Here is a 26,695-nt window from a genome sequence, read left to right as displayed (position 1 = left end):
TTATTTAGGCGGAAGATCTTTGGGAATTGACTTGGAACTATCAGCTTATGCTCTTAGCCTCTGTAAGCACACTCCTATTACTGGTTTCAGAGTAGCAGCCGTGTTAGTCTGTATCCGCAAAAAGAAAAGGAGTACTTGTGGCACCTTAGAGACTAACCAATTTATTTGAGCATAAGCTTTCGTGAGCTACAGCTCACTTCATCGGATGCATACTGTGGAAAGTGTAGAAGATCCTTTTTATATACACACAAAGCATGAAAAAATACCTCCTCCCACCCCACTCTCCTGCTGGTAATAGCTTATCTAAAGTGATCACTCTCCTTACAATGTGTATGCTGGAAATGGCCCAATTTGATTATCATACACATTGTAAGGAGAGTGATCACTTTAGATAAGCTATTACCAGCAGGAGAGTGGGGTGGGAGGAGGTATTTTTTCATGCTTTGTGTGTATATAAAAAGGATCTTCTACACTTTCCACAGTATGCATCCGATGAAGTGAGCTGTAGCTCACGAAAGCTTATGCTCAAATAAATTGGTTAGTCTCTAAGGTGCCACAAGTACTCCTTTTCTTTTTGCGGATACAGACTAACATGGCTGTTACTCTGAAACCTGTCATTATGCAAGGCACTGCATTTAGCTGTATGGAGCGGAAATCTATCAACTGCATGAAAAAACTTGTACAGATACAGACAGACATCATCTTCCTTTCCAAATGCAAACAGATGGACATCGTACCAAAAGGACTGAAGGTAAAAAATCCATTACAATCTACATACCACACAGACTATGCTGACAGCTTGTGCCACACGCTCCCAAAGAAACTGCGGAATCACCTGATCAACATCGTCTACAGCAAACAGAGAAAGATTAAGAATGAGCTCTCAAAAATGGATACGCTCATAAAAAACCAACCTTCCACACCAACTTCCTCGTGGCTGGACTTTACTAAAACTAGACAAGCCGTTTACAACACACACTTAGCTTCTCTACAAAAGAAAAAGGACACTAAACTTTCTGAACTACTACATGCCACAAGGGGCCACAGCAATGGTTCCCTCAACCCACCCAGCAATATTGTTAACCTATCCAACTATACTCTCAGCCCAGCAGAAGCAGCTGTCCTATCTCGGGGCCTCTCCTTCTGCCCCTCCACCCCCACGAACATGATACAGTTCTGTGGTGACCTAGAATCCTATTTTCGACGTCTCCGACTCAAGGAATATTTCCAACATACCTCTGAACAACATACTAATCCACAGAGACCTCCCTACCAACACTACAAAAAAAAGGATTCTAGGTGGACTCCTCCTGAAGGTCGAAACAGCAGACTGGATTTCTACATAGAATGCTTCCGCTGACGTGCACGGGCTGACATTGTGGAAAAGCAGCATCACTTGCCCCATAACCTCAGCCGTGCGGAACACAATGCCATCCACAGCCTCAGAAACAACTCTGACATCATAATCAAAAAGGCTGACAAAGGAGGTGCTGTTGTCATCATGAATAGGTCGGAATATGAACAAGAGGCTGCTCAGCAGCTCTCCAACACCACTTTCTACAAGCCATTACCCTCTGATCCCACTGAGAGTTACCAAAAGAAACTACAGCATTTGCTCAAGAAACTCCCTGGAAAAGCACAAGATCAAATCCGCACAGACAAACCCCTGGAACCCTGACCTGGGATATTCTATCTACTACCCAAGATCCATAAACCTGGAAATCCTGGGCGCCCCATCATCTCAGGCATTGGCACCCTGACAGCAGGATTGTCTGGCTATTTGGACTCCCTCCTCAGGCCCTACGCTACCAGCACTCCCAGCTACCTTCGAGATACCACTGACTTCCTGAGGTAACTACAATCCGTCGGTGATCTTCCTGATAACACCATCCTGGCCACTGTGGATGTAGAAGCCCTCTACACCAACATTCCACACAAAGATGGACTACAAGCTGTCAAGAACACTATCCCCGATAATGTCACGACTAACCTGGTGGCTGAACTTTGTGACTTTGTCCTCACCCATAACTATTTTACATTTGGGGACAATGTATACCTTCAGATCAGTGGCACTGCTATGGGTACCCGCATGGCCCCACAGTATGCCCACATCTTTATGGCTGACTTAGAACAACGCTTCCTAAGCTCTCGTCCCCTAATGCCCCTACTCTACTTGCGGTATATTGATGACATCTTCATCATCTGGACCCATGGAAAAGAAGCTCTTGAGGAATTCCACCATGATTTCAACAATTTCAATCCCACCATCAACCTCAGCCTGGACCAGTCCACACAAGAGAGCCACTTCCTGGACACTACGGTGCTAATAAGCGATGGTCACATAACCACCACCCTATACCGGAAACCTACTGACCGTTATTCCTACCTACATGCCTCCCAGCTTTCACCCTGACAAGACCACACGATCCATCGTCTACAGCCAAGCTCTGCGATACAACCGCATTTGCTCCAACCCCTCAGAAAGAGACAAACACCTACAAGATCTCTATCAAGCATTCTTACAACTAGAATGCGGAAGTGAAGAAACCGATTGATAGAGCCAGAAGAGTTCCCAGAAGTCACCTGCTACAGGACAGGCCTAACAAAGAAAATAATGGAACGCCACTAGCCGTCACCTTCAGCCCCCACTAAAACCCCTCCAACGCATTATTAAGGATCTACAACCTATCCTGAAGGATGACCCAACACTCTCACAAATCTTGGGAGACAGGCCAGTCCTTGCCTACAGACAGCCCCCCAACCTGAAGCAAATACTCACCAGCAACCACATACCACACAATAGAACCACTAACCCAGGAATCTATCCTTGCAACAAAGCCCGTTGCCAACTGTGCCCACATCTATTCGGGGACACCATCACAGGGCCTAATAACATCAGCCACACTATCAGAGGCTTGTTCACCTGCACATCCACCAATGTGATCTGTGCCAGCAATGCCCCTCTGCCATGTACATTGGTCAAACTGGACAGTCTCTACCTAAAAGAATAAATGGACACAAATCCGATGTCAAGAATTAAAACATTCATGAACCAGTTGGAGAACACTTCAATCTCTCTGGTCACGCGATTACAGACGTGAAAGTTGCTATATTACAACAAAAAAACTTCAAATCCACACTCCAGCGAGAAACTGTTGAATTGGAATTCATTTGCAAATTGGATACAATTAACTTAGGTTACCTTGCATAATGACTTAGCCACTCCCAGTCTCTATTCAAGCCTATTTCCCCTTGTTTTTTCCCTACCCCCCCCTCCCCAGACCACCTTGTTAAACCCTGGATTTGTGCTGGAAATGGCCCACCTTGACTATCATACACATTGTAAGGAGAGTGGTCACTTTAGATAAGCTATTACCAGCAGGAGAGTGGGGTGGGAGGAGGTATTTTTTCATGCTTTGGAAAGTGCAGAAGATCTTTTTATATACACGCACAGTATGCATCCAATGAAGTGAGCTGTAGCTCACGAAAGCTTATGCTCAGATAAATTGGTTAGTCTCTTAGGTGCCACAAGTACTCCTTTTCTTTCTGCGAATACAGACTAACACGGCTGTTACTCTGAAACCTTAGACTAACAAATTTATTAGAGCATAAGCTTTCATGAGCTACAGCTCACTTCATTATTACTGTTTCCTTAAATATTGTTTTAGGCTCATTTACTTACTGATTGTCTCATTTGTATTGTAACCTCTTGAGGACAGAAGAGTGCTTAATCTTCCACATTCCAAGCTCTTTTTCAGTCGTTGTGGATAACATCCATATAATCCTCTGTCATTCAGACTTGTAACTTCAGTATCATCTTAGACTCCGCATTCTCTAGATCCTCACATCCAGGTCATGTCTAAATCTTACCAATTCTTCTAGCATAACATCGCTAAGATGTGCCTCTTCTCTGAATCTGTGCAACGAAAACTTGTCTTTTCTTGACAACGTACTCACTGGTCTTGATAAATGCAGTCTTCCTTTCTTATATCTAATCAAAACACTGCTGTAAAGATAATTTTCCTAGCTTGTTGCTTCAACCATGTTAATCTCTCTTTCTGTCCTCCAATCCCCCCCAACCCGGAACTTTCATAGTATATCTCCATGATACTTCTCAACTCTTAAATGCTGTGGATATGACAACTCCTGTATCTGCTGTGCCACAGATGCCAGCATTCATCACCCATTTGTTTCACTTTGAAACAGCACCTTGATGCTTGTGCTCTTGCTACGTCTCACACGTGGGTAGATTCCCCATAAACCTCCACAAAACTAGCTCACTGTCATAATTCATATCCCTCCTTAATTCACTGCTTCGTTATGCTTTTGAAACACTTACGCAATTGTCAGCGCACCAGCTGTCTATCATGCTGACAATATATTGTCTCATTTTTTTCCTGTGCTCCCTTGTCTCTGTAACCCCCTAATGTCCTGTCTTACACTTGGGATAAGACCTTTGTAGCAGGGACTGTCTCCATGTATTTGAACAGTGCCAAGCATAATGGGTTCTTGGTCTATGATTGGGGCTAGTAGGGGCTAGCACTGTACAAATAACATTTTATACTAATAAATCAAGGAGAAACTGAGCAGCCATACCTGTAATCCATATGGTCATATAGTTGGCAGAATTTGACTGAGGTTATAAAACATTTCAGAGCATGCATGGTGGCTTGAAACGAAGGATGTAGTTTCAGATGGATAGCTAACTAGAAAAAACAGTTTCAGGTTACACACTGATTCAACAGATAAGTGTCATGGGTTTGAAGATATTTGTCATAACTCAAAGCATCTATACTCTGACTACAGGGCTAGTTTAGCTCAATATAAACTTTTGGAGAAAGAGAATGTTTGGGGGGAAAAAAAATCTCCTGGAGTTTTAGTTAAGTAAATGAGTACCATGAAAGGGACGTTGTCAACTTAAAAAATACTGCTTTCTGAAAATGTTGTGCCTACTATTGCTCCAAGTAGTATCTGACATTAAGCTGAAATTAGTGAAAATCTTTCCAGTTTACTTTTTCTGCTGTATAATCCAGTTCTTCTTACAGTGCTTTCTCTTGTCCATTCAACTTAGGTGCGTGCTCACCACATGCACTGGTGCCAGAAGTGTTTTCCCTCAGCAATATCCATCGGGGACTGGGCTCCGGTGCCCCCCTGGAGTGGCAGGCCTATGCCACGGTATATAAGGTGCTGCCGGCTTCCCCCCACCCTCAGTTCCTTCTTGCCACCAGTGACCATGCTGGAACTGTAGCTGCTTTAGCTGGCTCTGTTGCTTTCTTGTTCGTACGAACTCCGTTAATTCTTGTATGATAGTGTATATAGTTTTCTGTTAGTGTTAGTAAATCCCTTAGCTATAGTTAGACTTCATAGGTCCCAAACGGGACTTTGCCTTGGGATGGGGCATGCCCTGGTCCCCAGGCCTTAAGCCCTGTGATTGCTGCAAGAGGCCCATGCCCATTAGTGATCCACACAGCAGCTGTCTGTGTTGCTTGGGTGAAGGGCACGTTAGTGAAAAGTGCAAAATTTGCAAGTCCTTCAAGTGAAAGACTAAGGAGGAGTGCAATATTCGAGTGATAGTGATCCTTATGGAGTTGGCCCTTACCCTGGGCACCGGAGCATAGCTCCGACTCAGCATCGAGCCCTGTGCCCTCGATACGCAGTGTCCCACTGGGACCGTTCACTGGCCGGTTCCAGTCCACATCCGGGGCTCCGACCAAGAAGACGGCACGGGCTCGGTCTCCAACTTCCCGCAAGGGAAAAGATAAGTCTGTGTGCGAGCCATGTCCCGGGCCGGGCAAGTCTTTACCCCCTATATGAATCTCAGGCCAAAGCTCTGGTTGAGCGGGGTAGCCTGCCCGCAAGCCACCCCGGATAGTGGCAGAGGCCTCCACCAGCTCCAGGTACTGTCCATGTCGGAGGCCCTGCAGGCAGCACATGAGATCATGTCCCTCCTGGTGCCGCCCACACTGGCTTCTGCGATTCCCCGGTGACGGGGTAAACCCACATTTGGACTGCCCCAGTCCCCACCTCAGCGGTATAGTTCCCTGTCACAGGGCACGTCCCACTAGTGCTCGCCCTCCCAGAGCCGCCCTGTCTCTGACTGTGAAAGGCAGACGCAACACAGCCTCATTCAGTTCCCAGACTTTGGGTACTGGCAGAGAGACTCGAGGTGCAGCTCGCCGAACACCAGGTGCAGACCTCTGGAAGCACATGCCCTCCAGCAGGAGTACTGTTCCCAGCACCCGGTATCTCCGAGACCACAGTATCGCTCCAGGGACCCATCAAGTGATCAACGCTACCATTCCTCTGACAATCACCGATCCCCTAGGAGGGCATCACCGCGTGCGGGCCCATTCTGACTCCTGGTCCTGCACCTCATCCTGGTACCATTTGTCAAGTGCGAGACGTAGATTGCCGGTTTCAGACAGTCACAGATCCGTCAAGTACCACCTGTCCCCAAGACCCCGTTTCAGATCAAACTCCAGGCAGAGTGACCAGCATCGGTTGGGGCAGAGCCACTATTCTGCTCTGTCCTGGTCGCCTGGGAGCGACCGCTCAGGATCCAGCCCTGGTTCAGAGCGAGGTTCCCTGACGGCGGGACACTGTTGGCACCGAAACCAGCCCCGTGGCCTTAAGTACAGTGGCTGGCACTGTGGTACCCATGGAACCTGTGGGGGTTCACCCGGGCCTCCCTGCTCTGTGTTCGGAGCCTCCAAGACCAGCTGCCTCTCTCTCCTGATCTTCTCCAGTGCACAAAGCCTTGGCACAAGGACCGCGCAAGTCCAAGAGGGAGTAGAGGAGCAAGCCACTGGGCCACCAATGGTTGTGGAGGACCCTACGACACCGGCATCCTCCTTCTTATCACCAGACAAGGCTATAACAGGGCTCCTGGTTCCTCTGGATGATGCTAAAGTGCAGCAGAAGCTACTGAAGAGGGTTGCTACCAACCCGGGTCTTCAGGCGGAGGAGTTAGACGAGTCCTTGGACTCTCCTTCGATTCCCCTGCTCCATAGCACAACTTTTAAATAAAACTTCAAGAAGAGGAGCCCTTCCAAGATTCATGTGAGCAGTAAAGTATGTCTTTGCATATGCAAGCATGAAATAACAGAAGTCGTTGAAAGTCAAAAATATGAACCCTCTATCTGAAAGGCAAAGCCACCCAAAAAAATTCGATTTCCCTGTGCTGTAGGACAATTGACGTCTTTCAAAATACATCTTCCATTGACTGTCAGGAAATGCCAATAAGAAAACATAGGAAACAGATCAAAGCAGATTACCTAGCAAATAAAACAAACATACAATTAAGCTTAATATACTAAAGAAATTGGTTATAAGTAGCAAACTCTCACCCTAAACCTTGTTTTAGGCAGATTACAGCTTGCCTTCAAGAATCTCTGCTCTTGCTTGCAGCTTAACTTCAGATATTCCTTTCACCGGCCAAGCAACCCTCTAGCCTGGGGTCAACCCTTCTCCCCTAGTCCAGTCTTTGTTTTCAGGTGTTTCCAGCAGTCGTCCTTCTTGGACAGGGAGTCAATGAAGAATGAACCACAATGATGTCACTCCTCTGCCTTTAATAGTTTTTGCATATGGCGGGAATCTTTTGTCTCCCAGTTTGATTCCTACCCTCTGTCAACGGAAAAACACTAGTATAATGAAATCCAGTACCAGGTGACTTGGTCACATGTCTCTGCAGCTCTAACTCAGAGGCTGTTTGCAGCATCCCCAGGAATGCTTTTTGGTAGGAGATTAGCATCTTCTAAGACCTATTGTTCTCCCTAATGGCCCTTCCCAGCAAGCCATCTAGACTGATTGCGTTCTGTCTAGTGGGTGTTCCCCAGGTGTAAACTCATTTTTAATAGATGCATAAACCATATTCTTAACTTCAGATACAAAAATGACAGATGCTTACAAATAGGATTATAATTTAGTAAATCATAACCTTTACAGTATCTCACATGCCTTATCTTGCATAAAATACATCATAGTTATGCCATAATTATAACAGTATCTCTATGAAGAATGTGGGGTGGGGGTGGTAGTATCACAATCTTAAAAGCAAATTTTCACTTGTTAAAATATTAATATTACTAAAGAAACAATTTTCATCTGTCTGAAAGTTAGATAACTTATTTTTGCTTTCACAGATAATTAGAGTTAGAATTGTTTAATTGCTAAATTATTGATCTCGTATATTGTAATGGTGAAGGGGTTATGCTTTTACTATGGGATGACCAGATTTTGAATGTGGACTGGTCAGGACATCTTGCTTCACTTTTAAGTGCTCTTATATTCTGAAAAATGACTATAAAATTGGCATCGAAGTTCTATATTTTACTCTGATTTTCAGATTGTGGGTAAAACTTTCAAAAGTGAGTTTGTTCCCTGTTTTCAAAAAGCACTTGGGGGTCAATATGATCTGGGGCTCATAGTTGACTACAAGCTAAATATGAGTCAACAGTGTAACACTGTTGCAAAAAAAGCAAACATCATTCTCGGATGTATTAGGAGGAGTGTTGCAAGCAAGACATGAGAAGTAATTCTTCTGCTCTACTTCACACTGATTAGGCCTCAACTGGAGTATTGTGTCCAGTTCTGGGCGCCACATTTCAGGGAAGATGTGGACAAATTGGAGAAAGTCCAGAGAAGAACAACAAAAATGATTAAAGGTCTAGAAAACATGACCTATGAGGGAACATTGGAAAACAATGGGTTTGTTTAGTCTGAAAAAGAAAAGTGTGAGAGGGGACATAACCGTTTACAAGTACATAAAAGGTTGTTACAAGGAGGAGGGAAAAAAATTGTTCTTAACCTCTGAGGATAGGACAAGAAGCAATGGGCTTAAATTGCAGTGAAGGAGATTTAGGTTGGACATTAGGAAAAACTTCCTAACTGTCAGAGTGGTTAAGAACTGGAATAAATTGCCTAGGGAGGTTGTGGAATCTCCATCATTGGAGTTTTTTAAGAGCAGGTTAGACAAACACCTGTCAGGAATGGTTTAGTTCAGAGTTTCTCAAACTTGGGTCTGTGAGGGAACTCCAGGGTGTCAGCAGGCCCTGCTGATCATCTCCTTCTCCTGCCTTCCAGTGCCTCCTGCACGCTGGGGAGCAGCTATTCCCCAGCATGCAGGAGGCGCTGGGAGGGAAGTGCGCGGGGGCGGGAAAAAGGAGGGGTGGGAAGAGGTGGGGTGGACCTTGGGGAAAGGGGTGGGGTGTGGCAGGCCTGGGGATAAGCTGGGGGTTTGGGGCTCTGTGGCAAAATTTTAAATCAAAATGGGCATCCGTGGGTTACTAAAGTTTGAGAGCCACTGGTCTAGATAATACTTAGTCCTGCCTTGAGTGCAGGGGACTGGACTAGATGACCTCTCGAGGTCCCTTCCAGTCCCATGACTCTATGATGTATGCACTTATACCCCATGTGATGGGTTCAGTCATAGAGACCCGCTTGGGACTGTCACCTGATGTACTGAAGTTACGTCTGAGCCTGTTTTCCCTGCTAGCTTGGGACTTCCAGAACCCTGTCTCGTTGAGCCAGACCTGCTAGCCTGCTGCAACACAGACCCAGGGTCTGGTGCATGCCCCCAAAGCTGCAGACTTATCTGAAAACAGCTCAGCAGGTTACCTGTCTCCAGACACTCAGTTCCCAATGGGATCCAAACCCCAAATAAATTTGTTTACCCTGTATAAGCTTTATACAGAGTACAAGTCATAAATTGTCCGCCCTCTAAAACACACACACACACACACACACAGATGCACAGCTGTTTGCTCTCCCAGGTATTAATCACTTACTCTGGGTTTATTAATAAACATAAGTGATTTTATTAAATACAAAAGTAGGATTTAAGTAAGTAATAACAGACAGAACAAAGTCAGTCACAAAGCAAAAACATGCTGGTCTAAGCCTAATACATTAAGAAACTGACAGGTAACATCTCACCCTCAGATGTTCCAGTAAGCTTCTTTGACAGACTAGACTCCTTCCTACTCTGGGCCCAATCCTTTCCTCTGGTACAGTCCTTGTTAGTTCCTGCAGACATCTCAGATGGTAAGGGGTTTTCTCATGACTGGCAGCCCCTTTGTCCTGCTCCAACCCCTTTTTATAGCTTTGGCAAAAGGCAGGAATCTTTTCTCTGGTTCCCCATCCCTACTTCTAACTGGAAAAGTACCAGATTTAGGATGGATTTCGTTATTGGGTGACATGGTCACATGTTACTGTAAGACCGCTAGTTTCCATTCCCCATGGGCTGGCCCACACGTACACTGGAAGGCTTTCAAGTAACTATGACCATTTACAACTGATTGTTTCTGGAGCACCCTTAATGGCCTCCATTTAATATGTTTACATCAGTGATACAAGTTCATATCTTATTCTCCTAACCCCAGATATAGAAATAATACATGCAAACAAATAGGATGAACACAATTTAGTAGATTACAAGCTTTCTAATGCCACCGTACAAGGAGTATTTAGCTTAAAGCTTATTCTAGTTGTCATATTCATAAGCATATTTCCATAAAACATATGGAGTGCTACGTCACACCCCATATCTGATATGTTTACAAGTAGTAAGGTTTTTTTAACTGCTAGGCCTGCAAATTCGGTGTGCAACCTGGAAGTCCAACTTTTTTCATGGCTTTATGCATCTTCATCTGTAAAGATTCTGGTTATAATCATTGTGTTGACTAAAAGCCAGGCCAGAATAGAATCCAGATCATTCTCCTACAGCTATATTTGCTTTGTAGTGTTAATAAGAGTAAAAACTTCTTTATTCAAAGGGTTTCTGTCTGACCTAAGTCAAGGCAAAATTTGGTCCTTGGTCAATAAAGAAAGGATGGTTGGTTCTATGTACAGCATGGATGAAGATGTGTGTGTATGTTCAGTAAGAAGGTGTCATTTTTACAGTCTCTTCAGAGTAGAACTGTTTTTAAACTGTCAGTATTGCATCAAAGAAATCTCCAAACGTTCAAGGGAATTTCAACTCTTTTAATGGAATTTTTCTGTTAAGTTACAGATGATTGCTTTCTGTCAAAACACAAGTGTTAGAATGATAGCTTGCAAACCAAGGAACATGGAGTTCTAAAAGTGCTACTAGCAGTTCTGACGTGTAACTTATTTTAGGATTTACATTATACTGAAATGAAATGCGTCAATCGTCATTCTAATATGCTGGGTGTTTTCAAATCTGAGTGATAGGGAATTACAAACAGACAATGTGTTTTTGTTGAAGGGGATCCATAAAAATGGCTTGAAGATTTTGGGTATGTACAATTTTATACTTAGTTTGTTTTACACTAGGAAAATTTCCTGTTGCTGACAATAGATGCAGCTGAACTAGTCCTGAGTGTTTTAATTGTGTAATTGTTACTAGTATCATTTAACTAAAAAAAACCCAGCAACTATCCTTGTTTAACTAAAATGGAACACTTCAAATTTCATGTAACTCTGACATACCACATAGATAAGAATGAGAAGCTGGAAAGAAGTTTTGATAGTAGTTATAGTATTGCTGGTTGACTTGACACTGAATGATCCTACACTTGGAAAAATAACATCCATATAAAGTGCACTATTTGTTTAGAAAAATGCAGCATATTTCTCTTCTATACAAGGTCCTGTTCAATCAGTTTTAAAAATGCTTATTTTCTTTAGTGGGATTTTACCATAAATGTACATCCTGTTTTAAATCTCCCCTACCCAGAATATTTATTTTCTTTTGTTATCAACTTTAAATAACTTGCTTGCTCAGTCTACCTTGAAAGGTTTAATTAATGTAAATAACTGAGTTGAAAGCAGTCGTCATAACATTGTAAGAGCAGAGACATAATCCAAAATTCTTACAATACACATTGACCACACTTACAAAAACTAAAAATACACATTACAAATCAACAAAATCTATGTAATATTTGCCCACAAAATAACCCAGCTTTTTTCCACTGTACTAGTTAGTGCATCCCCTCTCCAAATATCTGAAAGAAAGATGTGCTTTTCAACATGCCTAGAAAATACTTTTAGACTTCAAAGGACCTAGAAGGGAAGAAGAAATCCAAAGCTCAAGAACCTTCCTGAATAACAGTCTGTCACAGAAACCGCCCTTCCTTTTAAAATATAGGGCTGCCATCTTTGAGAAAGTATGTCATCTGATAGTAACTGAGGTGGGCATGGTGAAAGAGACAATTTTGTCAGAAAACCAGGTTCTTAAAACACCTTAAGTCTCTCTAGTTTTAAAACCAATACTTTCAGCTCCATCTAGAGCAGGGGTGGGCAAACTGCCATTTTAAGCTGTCCCTTGAGCTCCTCTGGGGCTTGCCCCGCTGCTCCGGCACTCCAGCTGGGTCACCAAGTGGGGGGGGGGGGCACTCCACACAGTTCCCAGAAGCAGCTGCATGGCTCTGCTCCGGCTCCTACAGCCCACCTCCAATGACCCCCTCCAGCCCTCCACCTGGGGCTGCAGGAGCAGTGCTTGAGGACAGGGCAGATGCAGAGCTGCCTGGCCGCACCTCCATGTAGAAGCCAGAGAAGGGACATGCCGCTCCTTCCGGGAGCTGCTTGAGGTAAACGCCACTCGGAGCCTGCACCCCTGAGCCTCTCCCCGTGTCCCAGCCCTGATCCCCATCCTGGTCTCTGTGGCCTCGATCCCAGCCCTGATCCTCCTCCTGCACCCCGAACCCCTCATACCCAGCCCCACCCCAGAGCCTGCACCCCCAGACTGGAGCCCCCTCCCTCACCCCACTCCCCTGCCCCAGCCCAAAGCCCCCTCCTGCACCCTGAACTCCTCATTTCTGGCCCCTCCCCAGAGCCCTCACCCCCACCCACATCCCAACACCAATTTTGTGAGTATTCATGGCCCGCCATACAGTTTGTTCCCAGATGTGGCCCTCAGGCCAAAACTTTTGCCCACCCCTGATTCTAGAGGCTGATACTCCACAATAAGGAATGGTGGATTAACAGTAACATGCCATCTATATGACTTGCAATTTAGTGCAGACTGTGGCTGCTGCTTTATTAAAACTTTAGCTTCTGGGTGCTCTCAAGGTATAGCCCCACCTACTTCCATACACTAGTCTCATCTTGAGCTGGAAGATGTGGATAACTGTAGCCAAATCTACATCAGGAAGGTCACACTCCTTCCCAGGTACAAATGGAAAGAATTTCAGTCTCAGCTGCTACACGGGCATCACAAGATAAAGGGTGGGAGTGAAGGGATTGAACCTATAAGGAACTGAACAATATGAACACACAAACTACGAGGAGTCCGGTGGCACTTTAAAGACTAACAGATTTATTTGGGCATAAGCTTTCGTGGGTAAAAAACCCATTTCTTCTTTTTACCCACAAAAGCTTATGCCCAAATAAATCTGTTAGTCTTTAAAGTGCCACCGGACTCCTCGTTTTTGTGGATACAGACTAACACGGCTACCCCTCTGATACTTGAACAATATGGTGGCTTGCAAACACTGTTAGTTATGTTTCAGAGTAACAGCCGTGTTAGTCTGTATTCGCAAAAAGAAAAGGAGTACTTGTGGCACCTTAGAGACTAACCAATTTATTTGAGCATGAGCTTTCGTGAGCTACAGCTCACTTCATTGGATGCATGCCGTGGAAACTACAGAAGACATTATATACACGCAGAGACCATGAAACAATACCTCCTACCACCCCACTGTTAGTTATGTAACTTCTTTGTTGGCTTTTCTTTGGAGTTTTGTTGGTAGGGGATTAGTTCAAAAGAGAAAAGAAAGGTAGGGGGACATTAAAAGAGAGAGTAAGGGAGGGAAAGGTGAATGTAAAGAGCGGAGCACAGAGGTGAGGTGGAGTCAGGTTGAAGTAAAGAGACTGAGGGAGCAAATAAGCAATCATCAGAGGGGAAGATGCCCAGAATAGACGCTTTCAAAAACTAGTTGGATCATCATCTGAGTCTGCAGGCTCCTGCTTTAAGCTATTTTTGTGTGCTCCAGCTGGCTCAGTTTCTGTCTGGCTTCTCCAATAACTTCTTTGGTCCCTCAGTTCAGATGGCTCAGGAGCAGGTGGAGTCACATGGTGCCCCCAGAATAGGAGAATCCCCTGCATAATTCTAGGTCAAGAGGGCACTGGCTTTGATAGGTCTCCGCTCCCCCTTCTACCCACTGTTCCAGATGTACTTCAGCAGTTTTTCTTTGCTTTTGCCATGTGTGTTTCTGGTCAGCTATCCGCTTTTTGGGCATTCATTAATATTTTTACTAATGTTCTATCGCTCAGGATTGGAAGACCATTAAACTGTACCTGATCTTGATGGATATTAAAATAGGATACCTGTACCTATATTTTGTTTCAGCAAGTACTTTGTGGGTATGTTATGTTCTCTTTAGAACCTTATAGTTTAGCACATCTAGACCAATTTGTTCTTTTGTGGAATTAATGTAATGGGTTTATGTATAAACAATAAATCCAAAAAGAAAAATAATCACGAGACTGCTATGCAAGAGAAGGTAACTACTACAATACTTATGAAATAGAAATCCTGTTTTTCATAGGAAGGAATACAGAATTGCAGGGTTTTTTCCCCTCAACCCTACATGTAGAATGAGAATATCTAAGCATAGATGATGATGGCCATCTGAGCTCATCTACATAGTGCTGGTAATAAAGCAAAAATAATGTTACTGAGTATGCCATTCAGAAGTGTGTATGAAGGTAACTGATGAAAAACTAACTACTTCTGGAGACTGTGGCATCAGACACACTTTTCTCACTGGTGCATTTTTTTTACCTTTTACTGGAAAAATATGGTTTTTATATGGCAGATGAAATGTTGGGTCTCAAATATGTCGATTGCTTAAAGTTTTTGAAGGGACATGTTCAAGTAAAATGACTGCTGCTTGTCACTGAAGGAAAAAGTGAGAATTCTGTTTGTTCTGGGTCCTGTTCAAAATTGTGGTAGGAATTGAAAATAAGAATGTAATAGTTAGGACTATGGGCATGGGTTTATTGAATAGCTCTTATCCGATGTACATGGTTGCTAGAGTCCCAATTGGTATGTATTTTAAAAGAAAATGACACATTAGTCTTTCCCATAAGAATATAAATTTCTTAATCAAAAATATCAAGATGTTTTCTAACTATCTCAAATTAACTCAAATTTATATAGTTTTCTCCAGCCTAGATAAATGCAGTCTTGTCTTATCCACTAAAAAAATCATGCTATATAGATCATTTTGAACACATCACCCCTCTTTATATCCCTCACTGGCTTCCCCTGTCTAGGGTATCAAGCACAACTTGTTAATCTTTAAAGGACATCACAGTTTAATCTCCCGGCTATATTAAACTTTTTATAGTCTATTTACATGTCAACCCCCATTTCCCCTCTGCCAATAATGCCAGACTTAATCACTCATTTGTTAAATTTTCAAATTGTCTTGTTTTATCCCATGTTTTAGGATTATTATGACTTTTTTCATATGCTTTACTTGGATCGGAATGTAATTAAAAAACTAACATCATAATTCTGTTTTAACTAATTGTTGTGGTTGATTTAAAATGTTAGCCAATCTAATTTAACTAAGGGTGAATATTTTTTTTTAACTTCAGGAAAACAATCTACTCTCCATTCTGGGGCATGTCTTGCATTTATATATAAATTTTTCATTAGGCTTTTCTCCACTTCTATATTACAGATGGTTTGGCTGCCCTATCATTTTCCATTAGCTCCTTGACCTTGATTGGAATGTTGGCAGCTGTCACGTACACAGTAAGTCTCTATCCCCTTACACACACCTTTAATGCTGCCTTGTATTGCTATTTTGTTGATATTGACTTGCAATTCTCATAAAAAATTAGTCTTAGGTCGAAATACTTTCATATTAAAGGCAAAGCTGGAAGACACTAAGGCATAATAAAAGGTTCTGCTTGTTGTCAAGTTCCTCTACCCTGTAGCTGTGACATTCTATACCTTGGGGGAGGACCCTGTAATCCCCATTATTCCTTACTTGTATAAAATTGAGATATTGCGTATAAAGGAGAAAGGTTATGATCTGCTGAAAGTCATTGTTCTATCTAAATATGTATATCATTAATGCATATGAAGTTATGAGATTGTGTTGTATGATTGTCACTAAAACATACTGTAAGTTGGGGAATCAGCCAAATATTAGCTCCCCAGAGAGAACAGCAAGGAAAGTAACAAACACCCGATGGGTGTCGAATAGCCATTGTCCAGCAAGGAAGCTACAATGCAATGACTAACTTGCACAAGGCCTCATCAGGGGAATTGCTCAGTATTGCATGGGGACTCAGTAATGCTCACAAGACATGCCTGGACTTGTGTCCTCTAAGCACATGGGTCTAAGGGTATAAAACAGAACACTGCGGCCCCATGCTTTGCCTTTTCCAAGCAATTCATCTGATCAGGGACTGGATTTCTGGGCTGCAGCTCCCTGGTAACTAGCTGTATTAACATAACTGGCTCAACTGGGTTTGCTCCCATGATTCTTTTCACTTTGGAACCCTGTGAGCTAGCTTAGCTCCTGAAGTTTTTTTTCACATCCACACTGAGGCTATGTCTACAAAAGAAATGCTGCAGCTGCACTTCTGTAGCACTTCAGTGAAGACACTCATTACAGGGAGGGTTCTCCTGTTGCTGTAGTTAATCCACCTCCCTGAGAGACAGTAGCTAGGTTGATGGAAGAGTTTTCTTAGATTGATCTAGCACTGCCTTACTACAGGGAGGAGCAGGTTGCCTTAACTACATTGCTCAGTGGTATGGATTTTTCACATCCCTGAGAGGTTGACCCAGCTACGTCAAACTTTTTAGTGTGGACCTGGCCTGTTTGTTTACCAGTGGCAAGACCACCAGAGCAGCATCATGGAAATCTACAACAGAAATTGATGAGAGAAACTCCTCCTTCCAAAGTAAATGTCTGCAGAAGATCTTCAGAGTTCATTGGAAATAATTGCTTGCAACATCAGAAATTCTAAGTAGAACAAGCCAATCTAAAGCATCAAACATAGTAAGAGGACAACAATGGACATATTTAGGACACACTTGTGTTGGTGGCATCTTCCAACTTCAATGGCAAGTTATAATATGTGAAGAGACAAAGTGAGTGGCCTAGAGCAGTGGCTCTCAACCTTTCTAGACTACTGTACCCCTTTCAGGAATCTGATTTGTCTTGTTAACCCCCAAGTTTAATCTCACGTAAAAACTACTTTTTTACAAAATCAGACATAAAAATACAAAAATGTTGCAGCACACTGTTACTGAAAAATTGCTTACTTTCGCAGGAATATAAACGTACTTACATTTCAGTGGATAGTATTTAAGCAGTATAAACAAGCCATTGTCTGTATGAAATTGTAGTTTTTACTGACTTTGCTAGTGCTTTTTCCGTAGCCTGCTGTAAAACTAGGAAAATATCTATATGAGTTGATGTACCTCCTGGAAGACCTCTGTGTACTCCCGGGGTAAATGGACCCCTGGTTGAGAACCACTGTCTTAGAGAAACACTACACAAACAATTTGAGGAAGAAATCCGATATATCAGCATGACACTCAGAAGGCTGAACAGACCATTACAAGACTTAAATAAATGGCAGAAAGTGGTGGGTGCCCTATACACGTCAGGATGCTGGCAGAAAAAGGAAAAAAGGCTGCTTCCACAGAGCAAAGTACATTTATTTAAGGACAAAAGCCTTAGAGAAAATGTATTAATAAAAGGTCTAAACACATACTTAAGCTTACCAGAGGTCCCTCATCTTTCCTATAGAGACCCTGGCAAGTTCCAGTCCTTCAAACCCTCAGTGTGGGATTTTTGTCCCCTGGATTAAAGGCTCATATCACTTTGTTAAATCAGAACGAGGCTCTTGGTCCCCCATCAGTTCAAGGTGGCCTTTTATACCCCAAGTTCTTCCTTTGTCTCCTGGGTCCCTTGCACCTAATCTGAATCAACATATGCAATTCACCCAAGGGGTGGTACTGTTTATCAGTCTGCAGGGTCCCACTGATTTTAGTTTCTAGACAGAGCTCAGTAACACTCCCCAACAAACCAACATACAATCCCTGTCACAGAGATAGAATACATTTATAAAGTGGATAGAGATCTTAATATATGCCTGGGTTCATAATATCTGTCACAAGTGCTAGTTAGCACAAAGTAAAGAATTTACTAATCAAGGAATATTGATCCTTTTTGTCAGTATTTGCCCACTAAAAATATCCTGGCTTTTCTTAATATTTGTGTGTGTGGATTTCTATCCTGCAGTTTGACTGACCACCTGAATCAGTACATTTTTTTTTTTCCTGTGGTAGATTTTAAAAGTTCATTTGTATGTAACATCTACGTTTTAGCCAGCAATTAACACTGTCTTTACAAACTATCCTTCTAATACTTTGATTACCAGCAGAAAATTATGTAACTTTCCATGATTTAATTTATGCTCATTTGGAAATATTGACAATGAACTAAAAGCAGAAGAGAAATGTGGGTGTTTTTACTTCAGTTTGTGTTTTATTACTGGGGTTGGCCTTTGAGAACTTTGGCACTATTCAATTTCTGTGAACATAATATTCTCCCTCAGTTGAGGAGAGCAATAACAGAGGCATTCCTTGAATTTTTCATCACTTTAAGAACATGACAATTGTGTTGGGTCAGATCAGTGGCCATCTTTTTTTTTTTTTTTCTAACTGATATTGGCAGTTACTATGTCCTTAGAGATTCAAGAAACCCTAATGTGGATAATTATGGATTAACCTGCCCATAGGGAAAGAGTCTTCCTAACCTCCATCAAGTGTTGGCCTATATTCTAAAGTACTTCATTCCTTACATATTTTATCTTATAATGTAACTGTGGAAGTAAATATTTACAAAATTACACTTTAATACAACAGTTACAGCATTGTACAAATTGAGAACAGTATTCAAGAAAATATAAATATTTTTACATGGTGCATATACCAATACAGAAAAAAGGGTAGAGGGTTTCTGTTTCTACCATTTTATCTGCTTTAAACTTGACTCTTATAAGTGCCCTAAAATCCAAAGAGTTACTTGTACTGCTTTTAAATTCGATGTGCATAGTGCTGGGCGGTGTTAGTGATCAAAATTTAGTCCAAGAGATTCCCAAGTCACAGCCTCTTCCCATCCCAAATGATTTCTTTCTGCTCTCTGCTGCCTTGTACTGTTAAACTAAGAGGTGATAATAACTGGATGAATGAGTGCTCCTGATGGCTGTGAATCCACTCTTGAATTAACATGGGTAGTGGCTTGTGATTAACTTCTCCTTAAGACAAAAAGTGTTTTGGATTGAGTGGCTGGATTTTAAGGGGAAAGTTAATTATTTGGGGAAAAATTAGAAATAGGAACCCTTCCCACTCTCACCCCCCCAAAAAAAATTAGGGAACAGAGCAGTAGGGAATAGGGGCAACGCAGTTTGGGGTGATGTCAAGGTTCCTCCCCCACGCTGAACTCTAGGGTACAGATGTGGGGACCTACATGAAAAACCTCCTAAGCTTATCTTTACCAGCTTAGGTCAAAACTTCCCCAAGGTACAAAATATTCCACCCTTTGTCCTTGGATTGGCCGCTACCACCACCAAACTAATACTGGTTACTGGGGAAGAGCTGTTTGGATGCGTCTTTCCCCCCCAAAATACTTCCCAAAACCTTGCACCCCACTTCCTGGACAAGGTTTGGTAAAAAGCCTCACCAATTTGCCTAGGTGACTACAGACCCAGACCCTTGGATCTTAAGAACAATTAACAATCCTCCCAACACTTGCACCCCCCTTTCCTGGGAAATGTTGGATAAAAAGCCTCACCGATTTGCATAGGTGACCACAGACCCAAACCCTTGGATCTGAGAACAATGAAAAAGCATTCTGTTTTCTTACAAGAAGACTTTTAATAGAAATAGAAGTAAATAGAAATAAAGAAATCCCCCCTGTAAAATCAGGATGGTAGATACCTTACAGGGTAATTAGATTCAAAAACATAGAGAACCCCTCTAGGCAAAACCTTAAGTTACAAAAAAGATACACAGACAGAAATAGTTATTCTATTCAGCACAGTTCTTTTCTCAGCCATTTAAAGAAATCATAATCTAACACGTACCTAGCTAGATTACTTACTAAAAGTTCTAAGACTCCATTCCTGGTCTATCCCCGGCCAAGACAGAATATTGACAGACACACAGACCCTTTGTTTCTTTCCCTCCTCCCAGCTTTTGAAAGTATCTTGTCTCCTCATTGGTCATTTTGGTCAGGTGCCAGTGAGGTTACCTTTAGCTTCTTAACCCTTTACAGGTGAGAGGAGCTTTCCCCTGGCCAGGAGGGATTTCAAAGGGGTTTACCCTTCCCTTTATATTTATGACAGGTGAAATGAGGAGTGGGGGCTTATGGAAAGGGTAATAAAGAGGTTGAATGGTAGGTGAGGCTCACAGCATGGGGACTCAAGTTAAGGGGCATGGCAACCCAACCTCCTGCACCCACCTAAGTAATGGGGTTGGGTGTGTGTGTTGGGGGGAAATAGACAGGTGACTACTTCCTGGGTGGGGAGAGTATTAGTGGTAGGAGAAGTGCGGGATTAGGGGAGAAAGGTTTGTCACTGCAGCAAGATGGGGGGATTATGAGGTGGATACATAGTGATGGTTGGGAGGGGAGAGAGATTGGGGGTCTAGAGTGGTAGGACAGTGGAAAGAGGGATGTGGGGATGAGTTGCCAGGGGACTGAGAGAGAATAGGGGTCAGGGCCCCTGTTAGCCCCACGTTCTCACTTCCTTTTGTGTGTGCTCATTCTGGGGGAATCTTACCCCTATAGGGGTCTGAGCCCATTTCATTGCCCCTTGTGTGTGTGCACTAGGGTCATCCCCCAGCTCATGCCCATGTACAGAGATTGGAACCCCTCCCTACTTGCCTCATATGAGCTGTGTTCTGGGAGGAACTTGCTTTTTTCTGAGTATCTGAGATTCCCTCCCTGCCCTCCAGGTGAGCCAGGATCTGGGGAAATCCTGCCTCTTTGGGTAGGGCATATCACATTCTGTAAAGCACTCAGAAGGGGGATGGAAACCCACTGAGATGAATGGAGCAGTTAACACATCTCAGAGCTTTTGTTTCAGGTCTCTATGGGGTATTCTCATTCAGCTGGGAACATTAACAGACTCTTAGGAAAAGAAATAGACAATTATATTATTATGCTATATAAATCCATGGTGTGCCCACACCTTGAATACTAAGTGCAGTTCTGGTCACCCCAATCTTAAAAAAAAATGTATTAGAATTTGAAAGGGGACAGAGAAGGCCAAAAAAAGCTATTAGAGGTTTGGAACAACTTCTATATGAGGACAGACTAAAAAGACTAGGGACTGCTCAGCTTGGAAAAGAGGTGAATGAGGACAGGATATGTTAGAGGTCTATAAAATAATGGTGTGGAGATAGTAAATAAGGAAGTGTTATACTCCTTGACATAACACAAGAACCAGGGTTCACTCAATGAAATTAATAGGCAATAAAGCAAAAAAAAAAAAAAAAGAAATAATTCTTCATACAACTCAGTCAACCTATGTAGTTCATTGCTGGGATGTTGTGAAGGTTAAAAGTATAACTGGATTAAAAAAAGAAATAAGTCCATGGAGGATAGGTCTTTCAGTGACTGTGGCCAAGATGGTCTGGGATGCAACCCCATGATCTAGGTGTCTCTCAACCTCTCTGACTGCTAGAAGCTAAGACTGGATGACAGTGATAGGTCACTCGATAAATTGCCCTGTTCTGTTCTTTTCCTCTGAGGCATCTGGCACCGGCCACTATTGGGAGACAAGATACTGGGCTAAATGGACACTGATCTGACCCAGTATGACCATTCTTATGATTTTTGTCACATTGACATGAATAGGCCACTTCACACCTTTCAGGGCCTCCTATGCTACAGATGGCTCCTCTACATATTCTTTTCCATCTGTTGTCCCTCTATCCTTCCTCTATAAAAGACAACATAGACTCATAGTTTTTAGGGTCAGAAATGACCATCATGCTCATCTAGTTTATCCTTCTGTACGTTGCAGGCCACAGAACGTCACCCATCCATTACTGTAATAAACCCCTAACCCCTGGTTAAATCATGATTTGAGGACTTCAGTTATTCAAAGACTTCAAGTTACAGAGAATCCCCCATTTATACTAGTTTAAACCTGCAAGTGACCCGTGACCCATGCTGCAGAGGAAGGCAAAAAAACGATAGGGTCTCTACCACTCTGACCCAGGGGAAAATTCCTTCCCAGTCCCAAATATGGCAAGACCCTCCAACCAGACGTCTGGGAAAGAATTTTCTATCGTAACTCAGAGCCCTACCCAACTAGTGTCTCATCACCAGCCATTGGAGATATTTGCTGCTAATAGTTGCAGGCATTTCTAAATGCTCTATGCAAGAATGCAGATTTTAGATTTTCTTGAAATTTGGTATGCTTTGTTGGGAGTGCAAAGTAGAGTTAGTGACCCACATTTGGGATCATTTGTGCCAGGGATTCCAGAGATAGGAGCCCTGCAAAAAATCTGTTTCTCAAAAAGTTTCTAGGTGACTTTTCTTTCTACACAGAGCTAGTGCTCTAGCTATTGCTGTGATGCAGGCCAAAATGGTCTCAATCTCAGTTTTTACCCAAGGTAGTACATGGCACCCAGTAGCTCTTTGGGGGATTTAAACTGTGAATGGTATCTGAGAATATGTTCACTTCTTTGCCTCTGTAGATGTGCACTCTGGGAGTGCATGCACCAATAAAGAAAACCATGAGAAGGTTTCTGTGCAGCCACTTTATGCTTGGGTTGGTAGTTTGAGGGAATGTCATGCCATTACCCCAGTGAACATTCCGCCACTGAAGTTTCTAAACCTAAACTTAAGTCTAAACCTTTGTGCATGCATGTATGTGTAAGTAACTTAAGTTGCTTGCTACAAATTCTGTTAAATATAAGGTGTTTTTATTTTATGGGGGAGGGGGACTTACATAGCAGAATAGTCAATTAGTCAATAATCAATAGCCAGTCTAACCACAATTTTTGTTGTATCAAGTAGGAAGAAACCAGAGGTGGGCAGGGGAGTGCATGTGGTTTGGACAGGGAGAATGGTGGGTCAATGAGGACAGGTAGGTAGTAGGTAAGCCTAGGACTGGTTGAGAATCTGTATTTTATCTGGCCTTGGGAGAGTCAAGTGGCTACTTTCTGATCTTAGGGCAGATTATTGTGCTGTTTCCAAAGGCACACTGTTGAGAGGCTTGGAACTGATATCCCAGAAGCTTAACTGATGGGGGGGAAAATGCATGTGACCAGGGTACTACAGGTGTGGATTCTAGGTTGTTCTTGGCTCACTAGGATGTAAAGGTGTGTCACGGAGCTGTGAGTAGGATACAAGATCTATGTTTTGAATCCTCTTGTGTGAGCAAGGGGAAGAGCTGTATGTCTACCTTTTTTTAGTGTAGAGATGTGTAGGTTATGTCTGTATCAGGGCAAAAGGCTCTTGTTACAAAGGATGTTGTCAGCACTGAAGTGTAAGATGAGCGGATTCTAATGCTTTAATGATAGTTAAGTGAAAGTGTAGGTTGAGATGGTATCTTGTCAGTATAATGGAGTTATACAAGGCTGTGAGGTAGTTTTGATTGTTCATGTGTGGTATTTTTTCTGGGGAATTGGCTAATTGTGTGACTGTACACCAGGATCTGGAGCCTCCTGAATCTTAGTGTCAAGGACCAGTGTGAGTGTATGCATGTTAAGGCATTGCTTGAAGAGAGTAGAGGGAGAGTGACCTGGACGAATCTCCCCCCCCGCCCCGGCCCCCATTTTGTACTTTAATTGTAATAGATAGAAGTCTGTAGGTGAGACCATAGGCTCTGATTCTGTGGGTGCTCTAGGGCTGGCAGCCTTGCAGATGGGCGCTGCACCCTTCCCCCAGCACCTCCCGCCCGCTGCTGGCCGCACTGATCAACTCCTCCCCTCCCACTTCAGCGCCTCCTGCCCACCGCACCACCATCTGTTTAGCAGTGTGCAAGAGGCACTGAGGGGGAGGAGTAAGGGCGGGGCACGCTTGGTAACAGGGCGGAAAGGGGCAGGAAGAGACGGAGTGGGGATCAAGGATCCCCTGGCACATTATAAAGTCAGCACCTCTGCATGAGACTGAATGGATTGTAAAAGGGAGTGAAGAGCTTGCACATTTCAGCAACTGTGGGATTGGCAGAATAAAGGTGTGCGTGTTAATGAGGCATATTGGAGTATTGTTAAAGGAAGGGAGAGTTAAGGTTGCATGGGCAACCTTAAGTTTGCATTTCTTAGTTTTCAGAAATTTGACTTTTGCTCAACTCAGTATTCTGCAAGGGGATGACCTACCACCAAGCAACCCGAACTCTGCAATATAGCTTTTTTGCCAATGAATATAAAGGAGTCACTCCCTCTTCCCTCAGTTTTTTTCACTGCTGCCACAGAAAGTAAAATGAACTCGCCTTCATGTCCTCAAGCTGGCTTTCCCTTCATCTAGCCTAATCTTTCCTTTTTAAGTAGTTAGCTTTCAGTATACTGTAGATTAGTTTAGTGTCCTGAGGCGGCAGCACAAGAAGAAAAGCAACAGGAGAGTCTTTTAGGAGGTACTACTGGCTGAGATCATGTGATCGCACAGTGAAAAATAGAAAAGCATCTCTGAGGATCTGAGCCATTACCTTCTCCCTAGTGTTATCCGTCCTCATCTTTATCAACACAAAGGTGGTTCTGCTACATTTCTTTCCACTTCCAAAGACAGCCTCCCTTGCCTGACTAAGGGATGCAGTGCAGAGGCAATATTAGTCACCTCCTAAACTTTCTACTGGCAAATGATCTCCGCAGTACAGGAGCAGGATTCCTCTCCACTCATCCACACAAACGTCAATTTGCTTCCAAATAGCAGTTTTTTGACACTGCTGTCGAGGTATGTGCCATAATTCCAGTTCTTCATCCCTTTTGAAATTTAGAAGAAGGAATAAACTTCTGAACCAGCCTCCCAATAGCAGTAGTGAGGGCAAATAACCTAATTATTTAAAGATGCAGCTTGATAAATTTAAGTGGGGTTGTATGGCGGGGTTGCCTGTGGTGACTGGACTTGGAAGCCCAGGGTGTCTCTTCTGGTCCTCTGTCTCTCTTTTTAAATCTCAGGCTTCGGGGCTTCAGCCTATAGGGGCCAGGAAGAAATTTTCCCCCATCCTGCCCCAGTGAATGCTGTGTTTTCTGCTTCATCTGAAGCATCCAAGAGGGTCATGCCTGGAGATGGACACCAGATTTGGTAAGCTGGAACTCTGAGGCAGTAAGGAGAATTTTTCTCAATGCTTGGCTGTTTTGTCTTGCTCACATGCTCAGGATCAAACTGATTGCCATATTCAGGGTCAGGAAGGAATTTTCCCCAGGTTAGATTGGCTGGGACTTTGAGGTTTTTTAGCCTTCCTTTGCCATTTGGAATACAGACTGCTTGCTAGGATTATCTGGGTATATATATCTCACTAAATCAATTCCCTGCCACTACAGGCTCCTCAGGCATTGGTGCATGTTGGCTCATCCTGTTCTTTATCCTTGGCACACAATAGTTTAGACCCCCCTGAGTGCTATATTACTTCACTCTAATCTAGAATATTGGACTGAATATGGCAGTAACTGAGTGCAATTTAATGGCCTATAATGTGCAGGAGGTCAGAATAGATCTAGTCGTTTCTTCTAGCCTTCAACTCTGACTGTGAGACCTCCTCTCTTTCTTCTGTAGTGCTTGGTGGATGGTTACTTTCATGGGCTAGGTACTGGATGCCATCTGCGATGGATAGTCTATCCATTTCTGCACTAGGCCACCTCACCATCCTCCTCCTCCTAGGATCTATCTCTTAAAAATGCTATTAGAAGTGGATTCCTTTCTCAAGAAAGTAATCATAAAGGATGCTCCAAGGCAGCACTAAGGGCTAGGCTTTCATTTCCTGATGCCTAAGAAGAGCAACTGTCTCAGACCCCTCCTGGAATTCAAAACCTCAATAGGTACATAAGAAGTCAAATTCATGATGCTTACTCTGGGAGACTGTCCCTTCCTTCCATGGCATCTGTTATACAAGTGGTCAGATTAGATAATCAGTGGTCCCTTCTGGCCTTGTAAACTAATATGTTATCCCAGGGAGATCGGTATGCAGTTTAAAGGATGCTTGCTTTTATGTGGCATCAAAGTACTTTATGTTCTTTTTGGGCAAAAGACCCAGTCAAAGTCTGCTTCCTTTTGGCTAGTCAATAGGCTCCCGGAATCTTCACCAAGTGCCTCACTCTGGTTGCCGCACACTTCAGATGTCTACACATACCTGGATGACCAGCTTCTATGAATGAACTCTCAAAAGGACCGCTGCAGTGATCTGTTGCTTGTGCAGCTTCTCCAGATTTTGGACTGTTAATCAGCTGGGAGAAATCCACTCTTCAACTGTCTTAAAGGTTCATCTTCATCGGCATGGTTCTGGATTGCATTCAGGTCAGAGCCTTTCTTCCAGAATAGAGGTTTGAAAATTTTGGGCTCCCTGATTACTCTCTGGAAAAAATCTGTACAGACCATGCATTTTTTTCTATGGCAGTTAGGCCTAATGGCCTCTGACCTATATCACAGTCTATTTCAGCACAGTGACAGATGACTACACACAGAACATTCACAATCAAACGAGACTGACCATCCCTCTTCAAGTGCTCCAACTGCTTTGCTGATGGGAA

General features: G+C 43.2%; 1 protein-coding gene across 2 annotated transcripts in view; it reads left to right on the top strand.

The window, feature by feature from the left end:
* The window catches only part of LMBRD1 (LMBR1 domain containing 1), a 238,221-nt gene that overhangs the window by 76,283 nt on the left and 135,243 nt on the right, over positions 1 to 26,695 (top strand). For both annotated transcript variants that reach the window (XM_084624095.1, XM_084624096.1), the window contains exon 7: positions 15,654 to 15,727. In XM_084624095.1, the coding sequence (XP_084480221.1) occupies positions 15,654 to 15,727 (74 nt within the window). The remainder of the gene's footprint in view (positions 1 to 15,653; positions 15,728 to 26,695) is intronic.

This window comes from Lepidochelys olivacea, assembly GCF_965140295.1.
Source record: "Lepidochelys olivacea isolate rLepOli2 genome assembly, chromosome: 3".
Classification (NCBI taxonomy): Eukaryota; Metazoa; Chordata; order Testudines; family Cheloniidae; genus Lepidochelys; species Lepidochelys olivacea.
The sequence above is the reverse complement of the archived record's forward strand: the minus strand, read 5'-3'. Positions and strand labels throughout refer to the sequence as shown.